At 45.0% G+C, this 20,241-nt stretch overlaps 1 protein-coding gene across 1 annotated transcript in view; it reads left to right on the top strand.

Annotated features, from left to right (window-relative positions):
* Window positions 1–20,241, top strand: part of GPR83 (G protein-coupled receptor 83) — a 107,930-nt gene that overhangs the window by 80,093 nt on the left and 7,596 nt on the right. Inside the window, exon 2 of the mRNA XM_077484968.1 lies at window positions 17,823–17,948. Within this exon, the coding sequence (XP_077341094.1) occupies window positions 17,823–17,948 (126 nt within the window). The remainder of the gene's footprint in view (window positions 1–17,822; window positions 17,949–20,241) is intronic.

Genomic DNA, 20,241 nt, shown 5'->3' on the forward strand with positions numbered 1-20,241 from the left:
TTTTTTGGACAAGGAAGTGAGCCAAATGAAGAAAGAAGGTCTGTGTGTTCGATTAAAAAAATTGTTTATAGACATATACATGGTCTACTGGTCACATGTGTTGAATTCCTCCGAGATCCATGCCTCATTCATTTTTAGAAATGTGAGGTAGTTAACACTGTCGTGAGCTAGGCGAGTACGCTTATCCCCCCTTCTTCGCTGAACGTCCTTTCAGACAGGACACTGGACGAGGGGCAAGCCAACAGTTCGATTGCAAATTGGGCAAGCTCTGGCCAGAGGTCAAGCCTGCCCACCCAGTAGTCCAGGGGTTCATCACTCCTCAGAGTGTCCACATCGGCCGTTAACCCGATGTAGTCAGACACCTGACGGTCTAGGCGTTCCCTGATGCTGGATCCGGATGACACCTGTCGATGGGTCGGCTGAAAGAATGACCTCATATCCAAAGTCACCAACACATCTTCAAACCGGCCTCTTCTTGCAGGCGCTGTTGGATTGGTACCCGCAACTCCTTCTCTGGGAGTGGGAATTGCTCCTCTGCCAGCGCACGCAAAAGCAGAATGCAGCATTTCTCGAAGCAAGGCCTGGAAGTGCTCCATTCTGACAGCCCTCTGTGACGGCGGTAACATTTCCGCCATTTTGTGTTTGTACCGGGTGTCTAAGTACGTTGCCACCCAGTACTGGTCCTTGACCCTTATGCTTTTTATACGGGGGTCCCTATTAAATCACTGGAGCATGAAGGCCCCCATTTGCACTAAACTGGAAGCGGTGTGGTGGCCTGGCTCCTGCTCATCATCCAGGATAATGTCGTCCTCTTCATTCTCCTCTCCCCATCCACGCACAACAACAAGGATCCCAGAAAGGTTTAAAGCATGCTCTTCTTGCTCCTCCTCATCCGCCCCGACACCATCCTCCCAGGCATGTACTGGCCATTGGGACTACCGGGAGTTTCCCGGTGGGCCGATGGCTCAGTGGGCCACTCTAATGTAAGGGGGCTGGTGATGGGACACTCTGATGTAAGGGGGTGCTGATGGGACACTCTGATGTAAGGGGGTGCTGATGGGACACTCTGATGTAAGGGGGTGCTGATGGGACACTCTGATGTAAGGGGGTGCTGATGGGACACTCTGATGTAAGGGGCTGCTAATGAGACACTCTGATGTAAGGGGGTGCTGATGGGACACTCTGATGTAAGGGGGTGCTGATGGGACACTCAGGGGGTGCTGATCGTACACTCTGATGTAAGGGGGTGCTGATGGGACACTCTGATGTAAGGGGGTGCTGATGGGACACTCTGATATAAGGGGGTGCTGATGGGACACTCTGATGCAAGGGGGTGCTGATGGGACACTCTGATGTAAGGGGGTTGGTGATGGGACACTCTGATGTAAGGGGGTTGGTGATGGGGCACTCTGATGTAAGGGGGTTGGTGATGGGACACTCTGATGTAAGGGGCTGGTGATGGGACACTCTGACGTAAGGGAGGGCTGATGGGACACTCAAAATGTAAGTGGGCCGGTCTGGATGAAGTCCAGGGCCAAATTTCTGTCCCAGTCCAGCCCTGCATCCTCCTCTGACTCCTCTTCAGACTCCTGTTGTTCACTTGTCTCAGATAGAGTAGCCCCCCCTGGAAATTCATCCAGCATTGCAACTTCCCCATCTTCCCGCTCCTGCTCCTCCACAGCTTGATCAATGACACGACGCAATGCGCGCTCCATAAAGAAGGCATAAGGTACCATGTCACTGATGGCGCCATGGCTGCGACTGACCAGTTTGGTGATCTCCTCAAATGGCCGCAGAAGTCTGCATGCGTCGCGCATGAGCAGCCACTGGTGCGGTGAAAAAAACCCCAGCTCCCCAGAACCTGTTCTGCCGCAGAGTTCATACAGGTAGACATTAACTGCACGTTTCTGCTGGAGCAGCCTATCAAGCATATAGAAGGTTGAGTTCCATCGCGTCGGCCAATCGCAAATAAGACGTCTGACCGGCAGATTGTGTCGCCGATGAGTGTCAGCAAGGCGAGCCATGGCCGTGTAAGATCTTCTGAAATGGGCCGAGATTTTCCTTGCCTGCCGCAAGATGTCCTGGACCTCAGGGTATTTGACAACGAATCGCTGCACGACCAAGTTTAAGACGTGTGCCATGCATGGCACGTGCGTAATTTTGCCCTGTTTCAATGCGCTAAGCAGATTGGCACCGTTGTCACACACCACTTTACCAACTGTCAAATTGAGCAGTGTTAGCCACTGATCTGCCTATGAACGCAAAGCTGAAAGGAGTGCCGGGCCAGTGTGGCTCTTGGCTTCCAGGCACAACAGACGCAGCACGGCATGGCAACGTCTCACCTGGCATGTCGAATAGGTTCTGGGGAGCATGGGCGCCGCAGCGGAAGAGACGCTAGCAGCGGAAAAGGAGGAGTCAGCCGAGGAGGAGAGGGAGGAGGATGGAGTAGGATGAGGAGGAGAAGAAGAGCCAGGCCTGCATGCAATCCGTGGCGGTAAAACCAAATCTACACGGGTGCCACGGGTTACATGCTTGACGGCCGTCAGAAGGTTCACCCAGTGGGCAGTAAAAGTGATATACCTTCCCTGCCCGTGTTTGCTAGACCACGTGTCTGTGGTCAGATGTATCTTGGCACCGACACTGTGTGCCAGAGATACATTCACTTGCCGCTGAACATGGCCATATAGCTCTGGGATGCCCTTCTCTGAGAAATACTTCCTTCCTGGGACCTTCCATTGTGGTGTTCCAATGGCCACAAATTTGCGAAAGGCCTCCGAGTCCACCAGTTTATATGGCAGTAGTTGACGGGCTATGAGTTCTGACAAGCCAGCCGTCAACCGTTGGGCAAGAGGGTTATCCGGAGTCCAAATTTTTTACGCTCGAACATTAGGCCCACGGAAGCCTGTCTTTTTGCAGAAAAACGTGAGCTTGGCATGATGGAAGGTGGAGTGGAGGACAATTGTGAGGATAGAGGAGAAGAAGTAGAAGACGAGGCTGGACGGTGAGAGCCTGGAGTGTGACTTTGTGTGTTCCGTTGCTCCCACTGGGCTCGGTGATGAATGCTCATGTGCCTTCTTAAGGCGGTTGTCCCTAGGTGAGTGTTGGGCTTACCGCGACTAATGCGTTGACTGCAAAGATTGCAGATGGCAACGCTATTGTCAGCAGCGGACACGTTAAAAAAAGCCCACACTGCGGAGCCATGTGTCGGTGTCCTGGGAGCGCCAGATGTGACCGTACATGGTCGATGACTCGCTCCTGATACATTTGCAGTCTGCTTTGTCCCTCCTGTGCAATGTAAGTTATTCCTGCTTCTCCTCCCTATCTGCTGGTCCATATCTCCCTCTGAACTCCCCTCCTCTTCCTCTCTTGTGTGCACCCACGTGACATCACTAGACACGTCATCATCGACGTCACCTTCCCCACCGCTATAAGTAGAGATTTCAGAGTAGGCAGCAACAGCGGGGACCAACCTCCTCCTTGTGCTGATCTGGGTACTGTCGTCAGACTGCTGAGTGGCGGTTGTTGCTACCTCCTCTTCCTGATCCAATCAAGGTATGTGGTGGTGGTGTTGTTGTTGGTGGTAGTGTCTTTGGGGGTGCACATAGCAGAGAGTGAAGAAGAGGGTGCAGATCGAGAGGATGAGGAGGGTGCAGAAGAGTAAGGCTGAGTGAGCCACTCAACCAAGTCTGGTGCGTCCTTTAAATTAATTGAATGCACCTTCTGCAACTTCCCACTTTGGCTCAAGCCTGTTGCTCCTGCCCTACCCCTACCACCCCTGCGGAAGGGCCTGCCTCTTCCTCTGCCTGTAATTTTTTAAATGACCCTGTGACAAAACTCTCAGTCCCTATACTGATAAAGGACTGCTGCAGTATAGGGCAGCGGTCAGCAGTAGTGCACCTCAACCCTATGTATTGTGGACCTATACCAGTCCTTATGGAATAGCAGACTGTACCTCACTCAACCCTATGTACTGTAGCACCCTAGACCTTACCAGTCCTTATAAGGATCTTTGTGGAACAAGTAGGTTGTTAATGATTAGCAGACTGCAGCAGAAGGGCAGCAGTCAAGTATAATAGTCTTTCTATATTTGGAAGAAAGAATATTATATGTGTACAAGCCTATTACCATACCAGTCCTGAAAATAACCTTTGTGGACCTAATAGTAACAGCTACTGATTAAACTGACTGTCCCTCACTGCCTCACACACAGCTTCCTGCCTGTCCCTATATAAACTGACAAAACAGAGGCTGCTGGAACAATAACTTGAATTGCACTTTTGTGGACCTAATAGTAACAGCTAATGATTACACTGACTGTCCCTGCAGCACACAGCATCCTGTCCCTTTCTCTACACTGACAAAAGACACTCAGGCTGCTGCAACAATCACTAGCACAGCACTGCCTCAAACCTATATCCTGAACTACACCTAACACCTATACTATGATACCAGTCCTTAAAAGAACTTTTGTGGACCTAATAAATAGCGATTTGGGTCACAGAAGTCTCTCCCTGCTCCACACAGCAACCTCTCCCTATAGTGACAGAAGAAAGAATGTAAAATGGCCGCCGGATCGGGTCTATTTATAAGTTAGGGGGAATTTCCAAGTGTCCATGTGCTGTAATGTCTCAATTGGCTGTCCTGTACCCCATGATGGATGTGTCATCATAGGTCAAAGTTCTTTTACACAGTAAACACGGAAGTGCGCCGGGTGAACGGCGGCAATAGTCCGCCGATCGGGCGGACGGCGAACAGCCGAAATTCGCCGCGAAACGACCGCCGGGCGTACCGTTTGGCCATCCCTGCTTATGAATGCTGCTACTATTTACATATACATGCTGGCATATAAAAACACTTCTCACTGAGATATTAGGACACAGCACTAATACTTCAATGGACAAGGGGATTTAAACTGGGATAGTTGTGTGTATGTGGCAGCTGCTTTGGGCCCCACAACAATGACAGGGCCCAAGGCAGCTTCCCCTTTTGCCCTGCCTTAAAGATGGTCCTGACTTTAATAGCATCCCAGTTTACTCCAATGGGAATATTTGACCATTCTTCCAGAAGTGCATTTGTGAGGTCAGGCACTGATGTGGACAGGAAGGCCTGGCACTCAGTCTCTGCTCTGATTCATCCCAAAGGTATTTTATCAGGTTGAGGTCATGACTCTGTAAAGGCCAGTCAAGTTCCTCCACCCCAAACTCGCTCAACGATGTCTTTATGGGCCTTGCTTTGTGCACTGGTTCAAATCATTTGGTGGAGGGGAGATTGTGGTGTGGGGTTGTTATTCAGGGGTTTTGCTTGGCCTCTTAGTTCCATTGAAGGGAACTCTTAATGTGTCAGCATACCAGGGACATAGATAAGGGGGGTCAGGGGTGTTCAACCCCCCCCCCCCCCGAGCATCCTGGCAAAACGCCCAGACAGTGTCCCTGCTGTTTAGCCTCAGCATCAGCACAGTAGAAACAATCAGAGTTTTGGAGTGCAGCAGCCAGCCCCCCTTCTATTGTGCCCCATCCCCTCAGTTTAATAAGGGGCCCCCCTGAAAAGAAAGAAATGATCATATCATAGCAAGTATCATATGACACAGCCGAAGGGAGACTGGGGATGCAGAAGGTTTCCTACTTCTGTGCCATGCTGAATCTGAGGTCTGGTAAATGGGGAGGCATACATTTTCTGTTTTAGTAAGAATTCCAGTCTGCGGGAGTTACTTTTGGTGGGGGGGGGGGGGTTAAGGAAAGGAGGGTGGGTTTGCTTTTGGAGAAGGGGGGAGTTTCTTGTAGAGATGTTTACAGGGGGAGTTAATGGCAGGAATTTGCTTCTGGGGGGGGGGGGGGGAGTTTGATTGGATGAAGGGAGATTTTCTTCATACTTAGAGATCTTTGCTTGGGGAGAAGGTATCGACTGAGGGAGATATTTTTGCTTTGGTGGGTCAGTTTAGAGACAGGGAGGGTTCATTTTTGGGGGATATTTAAGGGAGGGAGATACTTTACAGTGGGAATCTTTGCTTTGGGAGAGAAGGTTCTTAGGAGGGAGAGTGTTTTTTTTTTCCTTTAAAAAAAAACTTTTTTTTGTAAATTGTACTTACCTAGGTGGATGGAGCATCGATCCAATGTTGCATCTGTCCCTAGTTGCTTCTAAGCCTAACAACTGAGCGATCAAAGACTGCTAATCACTCAGTTATCAGCCTTCAGTGAGCAAAGAGTGGTGACTGTCAGTCCCTGGCTCTACCCCCCCTCCCCCAAGCTCACTGGAATGCCAGGCTGTGGAGGAGGCAGGAGCGGCTGGCTCAGGGTCTCTGCGGCTCACTGAGAGGCTGAGTGAGCTGTTGGTCAAGGCATCTGGGGGAATCCTGACTTTAAAGTTAGGATCTTTCCACGGCCTGGACCTGCTGAGCAATGTCAATGACAGCGGGCTATTGCTGGCTGTCGGCTAAAAATGGGTCACAAAAGTGAAGAACGAACTGCGCTCCTCCCCAAGAGAAGTACAACCAAGAGGTATGCCGTCCCTTCAGTGCGCATTCACCAGTGACATTACCGGCTGCTTTTCATGTAAATATCTCCTAAACACCACAAGTTTAGGAGATATTCATTATACCTACAGATAAGTGTTATTATAGGCTTACTTACAGGTACAAGTTTAAAAGCTGGGTTTACCCCATTAAGACTGAATAAAAGCCAACCATATTGACCAGGTGCAAAGGGCACAATCCTGTGGTAGGCAGTGCACAATATTTTTTATATTTATATCTCTTAAAAACATTTCATACAATTTCTGAGGACACATTTTTTTAAGATTCAAATAAATCACTAAATGTACTGCCCACCACAACATGTTGCCCCTTGCACCTGCTCAACGGGCACAGTAAGGTTAGTAACAATCCAGTCTTGGGTCTCATTCATACATCCTACATGACCATGGTGCAGCAAGTATACTGCAAATACAGTACCTGCACCCGGGATCAGATGTTCTAATCTCTGCTCAGACTATACACCTGAGTGATGGGATGAAAAGAGCCAAGGCTGTCTGCTGCCACAAACATGTCTCCACCTGTATCTGCACATCCAGTGGTGACCTGCAGCTAGGGATACATTTTTGCCCTTAAAATAAAATCTCTCTACATCCAGGGTCAGAAATGTGTCCCTAACAGCAGGTAACCACTGTGACCCATGGTTTGTTAGTGTGTCGATCAGGCTCAATCGATGTGGAGAGTAATGTAGATGATACCGAATGTGCAGGCGAGGGATGGAGCTCATCACAGCTCTTGTAACGACTGAAGGGAAGAGAGAAAAAAACAGCCCTGGTGCCATACATCCACGGAGTCCTATGGTAATGGAGTAGTGATGGGAGAGACCTTCCAACTGATTTTGGAGATTTGAAAGTGCAGTGGGTGTACTCTTTTTCAAATTTGTTTGACTTTTTTTGACTGTTATGGCATGTAGTGATGGCTTGGACTGTAAAACTCAGTGATAAATTGATATCCAATGATCCTTTGCATTAAAGAGGAAGTAAACCCTTCCAAACAACTTGGACCTATAGGTAAGCCTAGATTAAGGCTTACCTGTAGGTCCAAGCAATATCTCCTAAACCTATATGGTTTAGGAGATATTTGCCCGAAAATGGGCACCGCTGTCTACGGCGCATGCGCCGTAGACAGCGGCGCGCAGGCGCACTAAATGCGGCAAATCCAAGAATGGATTTGCCTAATTTGTCGACTCCCGTGCGCATGCGCGGGAGTGACGTCATCGCGGCTTCACCGTATGGCAGCGGCGGAGCTGCGAGACGCGACTCCCGTGCGCATGCGCGGGAGTGACGTCATCGCGGCTGCGCCGCTGTGATTCGTCGGAGCTGCGAGACGCCACCAGCAACATGGATGCGGCGGACTACAGGGGACAGCGGCAACTTCGCTGGCTCCTGTGTCAGGTAAGTGACACATAATGAGCTACTATGCAATGCATAGTAGTCCATTATGCTTTACCTTTGCAGGGAAAAAAAGAGGAAGTAAACCCATCAGGGTTTACTTCCTCTTTAATATTTAGGTGTCACTGAAAGATGTTCCTTCTAAAACTAACCAACGTGTAGCTAATATATTGACTGCCTCCAAATATTTAATAGTGCTACAATTAAAAATTAGGCAGGTCCTATTATGCTACTGTTTTTCTTGTATGACCAACTATGGAGCTGGAGCTGCTGGTCTTGTTCGTGGCGCTGGAATAATCGACTTCAGTTAAGAAAAAGGAGGGGGGGAGGAGCTCTGGGGGAAGATGCACCACAGAAGGTTTTGCATTAAGGTGAAAAGCCTTGAGACTTTACAACTCCTTTAAAGGTGTCAGTCAGCCAAACCCTGGCACGCTGGAACTCAGTGATATTGAAATAAAATCCACAGGTGGGAGTTTAAGCAGTCAGCAAGTGAGTGGTAACTTGGTAAGTATAGCAAAAGTGGCAAGTTCCTTTGTAATCCAGGTTATGTTGTCTGCATGCAGTGTCCATGTGCTTAGTGCTACTGAAGAAAAGGGTATTTGGGCTTGAGCCCGCTCACCAGACCCTAAAGCTAGTCAGCGCACAGAGGAAGGGATGAAGGGCCTGTACATCAGCCAGTGGAAGGATGGATGCAGTAGGTTGGTCGGATGTGAACACAGCAGTCCAGACTGGCGTCTGCAGCGCAGTTCATCAATCGCCAGCAGAAGGAACAGGATTTTCTAATGTTGCATAGTGAAACAGGTTCACCTATGCAGGGGCAGCTATGATTCACAGGGTCTTGGTAGGCCACAGTCCCAGCAGCTGGACAGCAGCCCTGATGTTCACTGAAAGGCCCCAGGGAGTAGAGAGAGCTGGCCGAAAACAACTCTTTAAATAGCCTTTTCCATAATCTTCCTTCCGATTAGATGCTTACTGGGAGATGCAGGCTAAAAAAGGCTCAGGAGTCCAGTTATGGCTGAACACAGGACTACAAGTCCCACGGTCCTCTGCTTCTAGGCTCAGGATACAATGCAAACAGTGTTAATGCAGCACTAGAAGGAGAAACTGAACAGTCTGCAGTTATGAAAGGAATGTCCATTCATTCCATTAATTTCATTGTAGCTGGCACCTTGCTACATGTACATCAAATTGAACAGTTGTTGAATTTCAACTGGACAGTATAAGTAAACAATCAATTCGTGCACAAGTACAAATAGATGGTACGCAAGCACCCCCTTGCCAGCAAGCGCCATTCTGGGCACTATATGTGCCAAAGAGCCCAGGTGTCTGTAAACATCAGCCAAACTCCACTGGGTTGAAAAGATGATCTTACTCAATGATCTTTTGCAGAAGACTGGAGTGCCATTCGGATTCTTTGCATCCTGAGGTTTCTTCCATGGCCCTTATATGTCCTATATTGAAATAGGAAGTGGTGGAAGAAACCCCAGAGCGCAGATCCCCAGGGACCTCATTCACCTGCAGCTTTAATGGTTCTTCTACTGACCTCCATGTTACTGCTGAGTCGTGTAATGTGTAGATGTCAGTGAGAGAGACCAGTGAGACCCATAGGAGACCCAAAAGATTGGCACCCCTGGAAGTGTCAGTTTCTCAGCATGCTTCAAGGGAATATTTCCTAACAATGCAGAGTTCAGCAGTATGGTCAACAGGAGAGGTAAATATTCTCTTTCATCTTTACTGGTATGTACTTTTCTTTCCTTTCTCTTTTTTCTTATGTAACAGGGTCTCTTTAGGGTTATTGTTTCTACCATTAGAAAGTAATGGATCAGGTCATATATTAGCCAAAGCCATTTATCATTTTTGGTTCGCCAGAATATTGCATAATTAACATTTTGCGTAGTGTTAATTTTGTCGATGAAAATATTTCCGTCATAGTTTTCGTCAGCTGCATGTTTTCATTGACAAAAAATAAAAGGAAAATAAAATTCAGTTTCAATCCAGATGACTAAAATACGACTAAAACTAAAATGCCATTTTAGTCAAAAGACTAAAAATGAATAACTGAATTTGCTATACACATGTGATTATTTACATCAAATAAAAATCATATATATATATATATTTATACACATAAATGATATACTGAACATGCAAATATTAAAACACTTATAAATACCTACTTGCTCCATTGATTTAATTCATTTTAGACAGCACATGTGTCCATCTCAGCACCACTCAAGCACACCGACGGGGAATTTTCATGAAAATTCATAGAACAGCTCATTATTGATTGCTGGCAAGGAAATATCTGGAGCCAAAGCTTATATATACATGTGACAGCGCAGAAGAGATGCAGCTGTGTTGGATGTTTCATCATAAACACTAATGAAAACTGTCTTTTGTAGATGATGATGTTGATAAAAACTATAATTACATACAAATGTGAATATATATGTGATAGTCTTGCGAGCTACCCAAAAAACAAAAACGAATTACGTATGTACTAGAAACACAGCGTGTGTGTGTGTGAGAAAGGTATTCAAAAGCCCAGCTGCTAGCACTGATCACATCCCCATATGCATGTGCACAAAAATCGATATATAAGAGTGCAGCACTGAATCATGAAATATAAACAAATATCAAAAATCATTAAATCAAACAACATATAAAGTGCATAATTAAATGTCTATGCACTAAAGTGCAAAAAGGTCCATATTAAAACAGTGAAAATTCCACAAATGAATGTTGATTGATGAACAACTAAAAATATTGAAATCCTATGTAAAATTTCCAGACCACCAACCAATCACCTCACTTGTGCTCCCCCCCTGCCCCCATGGGTAAAGGCTCACCTCTGGGCGTGCGACCCCCCCCCCCACCCCCAAACTAAGCAGGGAAAAAAAGACAGAAAAAGCTGAAAAAAATACTCCAATAGTGCTTGAATTGTTTAAAACACTTTAACATGCGTTTATTAAGATTTACAGGGTACTCACAATATGCGGGTGCTTCCAGCGCACCACACTGATATGGCCATGGGTTTAAAATGCAACATAGAGCCGCACATCGAAAATCTTGATCATCGCTGTGGAGCCCGAGTGCCTTCACCGTCCTAGCCCCTCCCCTACACATGTTGGACACATGGTCACGTTTCTTCCTCAGGGGGATCTTCCTGAGGAAGACACATGACCCAGTGTCGAACACACGTAGGACAGTGAAGCCACTCGGGTTCCATAGCGATTTGAGGAGCTGATCGAGATTTTGGATGTGTGGCTCTATGTTGCATTTTAAACCCATGGCCGTATTAGTGTGGTGCATATTGTGAGAAGTTTAGGAGCCAGCTGTGTTGGATATCTCAGTCCTGGGGTGGCTCACAGTCCTTATCTGACCCTGCTTAGTTGGGGGGTCACACTCCCAGAGGAGAGCCTATACCAGTGATGGAGAACCTTGGCACCCCAGATGTTTTTGAACTACATTTCCCATGATGCTCAACCACACTGAAGAATGCATGAGCATGATGGGAAATGTAGTTCCAAAACATCTGGGGTGCCAAGGTTCGCCATCACTGGCCTATACCCATGGGGGGAAGGGGGGGGGAGCACGAGTGAGGTGATTCATTGGTGGTCTGGAAGTTTTACATAGGATTTCAATATTTTTAGTTGTTCATCAATCAACATCCATTTGTGGAATTTTTACTGTTTTAATATGGACTTTTGCACTTTATCGCATTGATATTTAAAGCGGATGTCCTGCAATTTATTTATTTATTTTTTAAAGTCAGCAGCTACAAATACTGCAGATGCTGACTTTTAAAATAAGGACACTTACCTGTCCCAGGGTCTAGCGATGTCGGCACCAGAGGCCGAACCATCCCTCGGGTGCTGCCGCCACCATCTTCGGTAAGGGAATCAGGAAATGAAGCCTTGCGGCTTCACTTCCCGGTTCCCTAATGCGCATGCGCGAGTCTCGCTGCACAATCCGAATGCTTCCTGCTGTCTCTGGGACCCATGTGTGTCCCAGCAGACAGCGTGGTGGGATGGGAAGTGGCATAGACTCCCATGGGAGTCTATGCCCAGTAGTGGGTGCAAATACCTATCTTAGACAGGTATCTGCACCCCCCTCCCCCCTGAAAGGTGCCAAATGTGACACCGGAGGGGAGGAGGGTTCCGAAAAGCGGAGGTTCCATTTTTGTGTGAACCTCCGCTTTAATTATGCACTTTATATGTTTGATTTAATGATTTTTGATATTTTGTTTATTTCATGATTCAGCGCTGGACTATTATATATTGACATAAAAATGTGGATGTATGGTATAATGAGCAGTCCAATTCTATATTTTTTTATATAGAGGGGAAGAGAGGTAAAGCGGAACTCCAGTTTTTTACAAAAAAAAAGACATAATTCCCAATTCTGTTCCAATCCACTTGGGAGTTTTGGGTATCCCTGTTCATTTAAGTGTGTTCTAGACTCTACTTTTGCATTCCTAATAATATACAATGAATATTCAGATGGGGGATGGGAAAACCATCATTAATTCTACAGCACGTGTGTAAATCCATGAACTTAAAAGGTATTTCCAGTTTTGCAGCTAAATTGGCATAACGCCTACTTTAAATGTGTTACATGTCCCCATTCAAATAGCATAACTTAAAAAAATATTATTTTATTAAAAAAGTGCAGCTTACCTTTTTTAGATGCTCATTTCTGGAACTTCAATCAAGAATAAATTCTATTTAGTTCTCGTTGTTTTGAGGGGGGTGGGAAGATGTGTTTTCCATAATTAACTCTGTCCGAACTGTGTAGGCAGATATGGTCTCATCAGTTGTACCAAATGTGGACACTGTGGGGTTGTTTTACTAAGGCTACTTTCACACTGGGGCGCTCAGTGCGCCGGCTGTAAAGCAGCGCTATATTTAGCAGGGCTTTGCCGTCATTTTAGCGGCGCTGATCGGCTGCTAGTGGGGCAGTTTTAACCCCCGCTAGCGGGCAAAAAAGGGTTAAAAGCGCCGCGGCAGCGGCGCTTTGCAGACGGGTTTGGAGCGCTGCCCCATTGTTTTCAATGGGAAGGGGCGTTTTAGGAGTGGTAAATACACCGCTCCTACAGCGCTCCAAAGATGCAGCTTGCAGGACTTTTTTGACCGTCCTGCAAGCGCAGCACTCCAGTGTGATAGCCCTCAGGGAGTGCACTGAGTGGCTCTTTCAGGGCGCTTTGCAGGCGCTATTTTTAGCACTTTAGCGCCTGCAAAGCGCCTCAGTGTGAAAGGGGCCTTAAGGCAAATAGACTGTGCACTTTGCAAAGTGCAGTTGCTCCAGATCTTAGTAAATTAGGTAAAGATTCACTTTGCACAAAATACCAAATCATGTACAAGGAAAATAAAAAAAATGGCATTGTCGCTTGAACATGATTGGATTATGGAAGTCATCAGAGCTTCCCCTCATTTACCAAGCTCTGGAACAATTGCACTTGCAGAGTGTACTTACCCTTAGTAAATCAACCCCAGTCTCTCTCAACAAATGGAGTAAAGGCTTAGGAGCTGGGGTTCTCCACTGTATGGCAAAAGGCAATAAGAACTGGACTCAACCAGTAGCCAGCCCAGCTATTGGGATAGATTGTACTAAGCTTGCTGAGAAATGCTTGCAGTCAGCCATGACACCTTTTCCCCAGAAACATTGAAGAGGAAAGAAATATTTAAAAAAAAAATTAGGCGTGCTGTTCGAATATTAATACATAACAAACATATAGGGGGAGATTTACTAAAACTGGTGTACACAGAATCTGGAGCAGCTGTGCATAGTAACCAATCAGCTTCTAACTACAGCTTGTTCAGTTAAACTTTGACAATAAAGCCTGGAAGGCTGACTGGTTTCTGTATAATAGATAAATGGAACTGGTCCCAATAATGAAACAAAAAGGAAAGAAGGGTTGCTGCACCTGAAATTAGCGAAGATTAATAAAAATGAATACTGTGATAAAGGGCGCTCCCAATATAATCATTAAAAATGCAAAATGTGATTTATACAAACGTATATTAGTGAATGAATTCACTTTATATAAGTGCGAAATACTTCAAAAAAGTTATTATATTAATATATTTATGATTGCTCAAACAAATATATAATAAAAAGCTAAAAACAGCTCCAAAATTCTTTCTAGATGATTGTACTACAACACCAGAAATAAGATTCCTGACTTTTCACCCAAAGTAACAACAAATTGCGCTCACCAGATGGTCCTGGCCAGTAAGTGACCATAAGACATGAAGTACCTCCTCGAATCCTGGAAACCATTCAACAATCTTTTTCCAATCAATCGTTCACATGTATGAAGCCTGGGAACAGTCAGATCAAATCTTAATTATCTATCCTTCGCTCCAATCTCCCACATCTGAAAATCAAGCTCCGCCAAAAAGATCCAGGGAAGCAGATATAGTGTAGTGTTTTTTATTGTTAAAAAATGTCACTTACGATATTTCCAGCATGGGAGTGCATCAGTATATCGGAAACGCCCAGTGCGGTGGAAGTCCGTTCAAACAACGCTATCTGACCAGCGGTGTATGCTATGCATTAGGCAACCCCCCAGCAGAAGTGATTTCTGTGCGCAGCTGAACCAGATTCTGGTGTTAGTCCTCCTATGGGGGTTTTGTTTTTCTTTTGTTTGTTGACTGCAAAAGTGGGAAAAAAACACTTTAAATTGACTTTGTTACCAAAGGTCACTTTACAAGCTAGGTAATCAGTAAAATAAGCCTTTTCATACTCACTTTTCTGGTGGCCACCTCATCCCAGTTGCTGCAAGTATTCAACTGTTGGATGAACTAATACTTGTTCCCCTGCTGGCTGCCTTGATTTCCTTCTGCAGGCTTGTACATGCTGTGGTGATGCACAAGCCAACAGGAGAACCAACAGCGTCTGGAGGAGAAATAACTATTCCATGCAACCAGAAATGTAAAATAGCTGCAGCAGCTTGAAAATGGAGAAACGGCAGCATAGTCTCTAAAACAGCCCTTCTCAACCAGGGTCCTGTGGAAACCTAGGCTTCCCCCAGTGATTGCTAGGGGTTTCTAGAGCTGTGTCCGAATAACCTGCAGTTTGATGAGCCCTGCTTAATTCAGGGGGCAATGGCAGTGCCAGCTGCATGACATCAATGATTTTTTTTAGCTGTCTGTAAGAGCATTCTGATTAACATTGGCAGGGCCGTCTTTAACATTGATTGGACCCTGGGCAAACATTTTCTTGGCCCCCCCCCCCCCCCCTACATGCAACTTCACTCTCCACATGCTTTGAGACATACATTAAATAGCAGCTAGACTCAAAATCAGTTTATTGAATGAGATCAGGCAACGATTGCCATTTGTTGCCAGAGGTTACAGTGTATCATTATCGCTCACTGACTGGCTGCTAGAGGTTACAGCACACATTATGGGTCACTGTTTATTTTCTAGATGTTACAGCACATGACTTCTGCATGTTGATTGGTTGTTAGAGATTACTGTACATCAATACTGCTCACTGCTTGGTTGCTAGAGGTTACTGGACATCTATACCACTCACTGATTGGTTCCTAAAGGTTACTGCATATCCTTACCGCTCAATGATTGGTTGCTAGAGGTTACAGCACCTCATCTCCTCACTGCATGCACACCATTGACTGGGGAAGTGAAGGGACCCATCAATAGACAGAAAACTCCTAGGAATCCTAGGACTCCTGGGATCAGTGGCAGTGCTGGAGGAGGGGTCATTTGGATCAGTGGCAGTGGGGTGGGATGGGATTAGTTAGGAGGCAGTACACTGTGGCAAATTCTGAATCATGTAGAGCAAAGCTCGGCAGAATTAGTAACAGAACTTCACATTGAGATATTGGGACACAGCACGGGACTAAATCTTCAAGGGATAAGGGAATTTAAACCAGGATAGTTGGTATGTATGAGGCAGCTGCTTTGGGCCCCACAATAATGATGGGGCCCACAGCAGCTGGCCCTTTTGCCCTGCCTTAAAAACGGTCCTGAACATTGGAGGTCAGAGAGAAGAATTCTATCTTTATAATTAATTGGTTTAAATAGGAGGTTCCCTCTGCTCATGAATCTTGATGCTGATATCTCAGAATCTCAGAAGTAAGTTGGGTGATTAAATCGATAAAACCTTCAAAAGTCCGTCCTTGATTTTCAGGCCTTTACTATAAAAAAAATTTGGCTTTCCTAGTAACCCATCTAACCAAATATTTGAATGCTCTCAAACAGGGCTCCCGACCCTCTCCAGGTTCACTTAGGGATCACATTGCTATGATCCCTAAGAAAGATGATGGAGCCTCTGACCAAGCTTTTTGGCCCATTTCACTCATGAACAAGGACCTAAAAATCCTGGGTAAAGTCCTGAGCACCCGAATCAATAAATATCTATCCCCTGCTCATACATAGAGACCAGGTCAGCTTTGTCCCAGGGAAAGAAGCCAGGGACAATGTTTGTAAGGTTATTTACCGTATTCATATCTTGAATCAATGCAGAATCCCTGGCTTTCTCCTTTCAGTGGACATATACAAGGCGTTTTAATCTCTCTAGTGGGAGTACCTACAGTATACACTCTCTTGCTGGGGTTTCGGTGAGGCAGTCCTGGCTTGGATTCAGGCCCTTTAATGTACCTATTTGGCCTTGGTCAAATACGCTGGATTTTTCTCAGCACCTTTCTCAATTATCAGGGGAATGAGACAGGGATGCCCCCTGTCCTTGGACCCTTTTTTGTTCTAGCTTTGGAACCTCTAGCAAAAGCTCTCCACAATGATCCTAGTGATCACTGGAGTTCAATACAGAGGTGACAATTATAAAGTAAGACTCTTTGTGGATGATGCCATATTGGTTCTGATGACTTGCCTCACTATCCTTCCGAATTTACAGAAAGTCCTGCAGCATTTTTCTGATATATCTGGACATGCCTGCGACTAGTAGGCTTCTGGTCTTGAGTCTTTGGCCTTCTGAGTACTTTGTTTCATTTGACGCTCTGTAAGGATACTAAATTGGCCTTACTACACTGTCCTATCCCAAGCCTCATTACCCACCAGCAAATAACTATTGCCCAGGCCTGGAAAAACTCACGGTTTCATTTCAGGGAGTTAAAGACTGTTTGATAGCACACATGGTTAATGAACAGCTAACAAGTGTCCTGAAGGACACCCATTCCAGGTTACTCAAAATTTGAAAGTTTGATTGAATTTTCTCTCTCTACACCAGGTAAGTATTAGCCATTTATAATTGTTGGTTAGCTGTCCAGATGTCAAGGTTTTCCCCTTCCTCCCCCCTCCTTTTTCCTCTTGTCCTCACATAGGTTCTTCTTTTTACTTTCTCTCCCTTTCACCTCTGGGGTCTCTGTCCCCCAATTTCTCCTTTAAAAATGTTTTTTTCTTTTTTCTTTTAATTCTTTTTCATTTTCTTTTAATTTGTATGGGGTACCCGTCTTTAGAATCTTTTGAATTATATGGAATTAGACATGGGGTTCCCCATGTATTGCCTTGCTTGTTTGTCTTTTATTGGCACTTTTCTGTGTTTCATACTTTTCAATGCACTTTATATAGCCCATGCCTGGGCAACTCTCTTTATTATTTTGTTATTTTCACTAAAACCAGTAAAAATGATCGAACCAAAATAAGAGTTCCCCTGAAACCTGACATTTATTACAAGGATTCCTCTGGGGGGGTAAAAAGGTTGAAAAAGGCCGCTCTAAAAAGATAGAAAAAAAACATCAAAAGGTTTACTTTTGTAGCATATAGAAACACCTGAAATATCAGGTTTGGGTGGTTTAACGCTTTAAAATATTTCTGGAAATAATTTTCAAATGTTGGCAACTGCATATGTCCATGCTAATAGGTTGCATAACTACATTAAATTGTCTTAGCATTATGAATATTTCCTGGCTCTCTCCATAGGCTCGCTTTGTGAACAGTACCTGGATGTTCGGGAAAGGCATGTGTCATGTGAGCCGATTTGCACAGTATTGCTCCCTGCATGTCTCTGCGCTTACCCTGACAGCAATCGCAGTGGACAGGCACCAGGTATGGTGTGACCGTACATAATATATCATTGAAATCCTGCACAGAGTGAGATCTGTCAACACGTAAATGCATTGATTTGAACATCATGTGTTGGTCGATATCTTGCTGCCTGAAACAACCTTTTAATAACCTCTTACTGGTGTGCTGCTACTACCAATTCTTCTTTTTATTATTCTGTTCTTGCTGGGTTGCCTTTTATTGTTTATATCACAGCCTGTGAATTCCACTTAATATAGGCTCCAAACCAGTGTGAGACTATTCATTCATAGAGGAAAAGAACCTTCATAATGGAAGATAGCGTTTATAAGTCACACAGAGACATCCCACCACCTGGAACTTCAACGCTCATCCTAGGTTTGCTACATATAGCGAGAGGCCATTAGAGGATCAGTGAATGGGAGATACGTGCTGCTTTATAGAAAAGATCTATGAATAGTGCTCAAAAAATATGTGGAAGCATTAAAGAGTTTGCCAAAGTGTGAGATACTTGTGACGATCTCAATGAAAGAGGTTTTATACATCAGTAATCACTAATAATGGGGAAAAATAGACTTTTTGTATCAGTTGAAGTATATATTTAAGTCTGTTGGGTGCTGCTATGCATTGCTTTGTTGGAAAGCGTTTCTCTCACTTACTGTCCCAGAAAATAAAAATATATTTTTTGTTTAAAGTGGTTGTAAAGTCAGAAGGTTTTTTTTATCTTAATGCATTAAGATAAAAAAGCCTTCTGTGTGCAGCAGCCTCCCTCAGCCCCCCTAATACTTACCTGAGGTCCCTCTAGTTCCAGCGATGTTGTAGGAATGTCTCGGTCGCCTGGGATTCCCCTCCTCATTGGCTGAGGCAGCACGCCATTGGCTTCCGCTGCTGTCAATCAGTCAGCCAGCCAGCCAGCCAATGAGAATAGAAAGGGGGCGGGGCAGGGCCAGTTCGCAGCTCCATGTCTGCATGGATACACAGTGACTTGGCTTGGGTGCCCCCATAGCAAGCTGCTTGCTGTGGGGGCACCCAACAGAAGGGAGGGGCCAGGAGAGAAAAATAGGGACCCGAGAAGAGGAGGATACAGGCTGCTCTGTACAAATCCACTGCAACAGAGCAGGTAAGTATAACATGTTTTTTTAATTTTATTAAAAAAAATAGACTTTACAATCACTTTAAAGCAGTATTAAACCTCAAAAACAAGCATATAATATTGTAATAAGAAAAGTAACAGTTTACCCATCCTTAAAGTGATACTAAACACACACTATTTAATTTACATTGTCTCTGCTATTTCTGTATGTGGATAATGGCACTTTAATTATTTTAATACATTTTAAAAAACACCCAAGTACCTTTTTCCTAATTGATGTATAGCTGTCACATGACCCAGATCTTTCCCAGCCTGTCTGGAAGTATGATGGTTTTCTGTACACACGATCAGACTTTGCTTCATCTGACTTTTGTTGCCAGAAAGTTTGTCAGTTCGCACAGCCAACAAAAGCAAGAGCAATTTGCACGTTTGTTGTCAAAAAGTCAGATCGTGTGTATGGGCCTTAACGGCCAATGCTCTTTATACAAAAGTCCACGGGAAAGTTTGTACAAAGTCTCCGATCGTGTGTATGGGGCTTAAGAATAAGAGGGATGTTAATCCTCCATTAATTTACATGTAATAACCCACCCCCGTTGTGTTTTAGCTGGTTAGTGGGCATGGAGGAGAAGTAAGGGAATGGACTGTAATTTACCATTGCGTATACACCCACATGTGTGACTCTATAGTCACATGGGCTGCTCGGATGTGATAGGGAGGAAATGCTCAGCATATAAACTCTCTGAAAACTGAGCATGTGCAGAGCTGCCAACACTGCTCTGCAAAATCCCTAGCTGAATTGGGAACATGAACAGATGAACAGAAGGGGGAGATAGAGAGCAGCAGGATCAACCAGGTTTTTTTCAGAATACAGAAAACAAATATCATAGTGGCTGAGTGAGTATGAACAGCATGTAATACACCATTTATTGATAGTTTTTTTATGATGTAGGTTTAGTGGCAGCTTAAATGTAGTATTATGTACAAATTGTAATATATATATATATATATAAATATATATTTTGTTTAACCACTTCTTGCTCATGCTATAGCCGAAAGACGGCTACAGTGCAGGCCTTAATTGCTGGGGGGGGGGGCATCAATAGACATCTTCCCGTGCATGCATCTCGGCCCCTTACTACGTGATCAGCTGTCAGCCAATGACAGTTGTTCATGTGATGTAAACAGAAGATTGATAATCGGCTTTTTTTCTGCTCACGCTGATAG

This window comes from Lithobates pipiens, unplaced genomic scaffold (genome assembly GCF_037356315.1).
Source record: "Lithobates pipiens isolate NorthernLeopardFrog02 unplaced genomic scaffold, aLitPip1_a1.2 Scaffold_17, whole genome shotgun sequence".
NCBI lineage: Eukaryota > Metazoa > Chordata > Amphibia > Anura > Ranidae > Lithobates > Lithobates pipiens.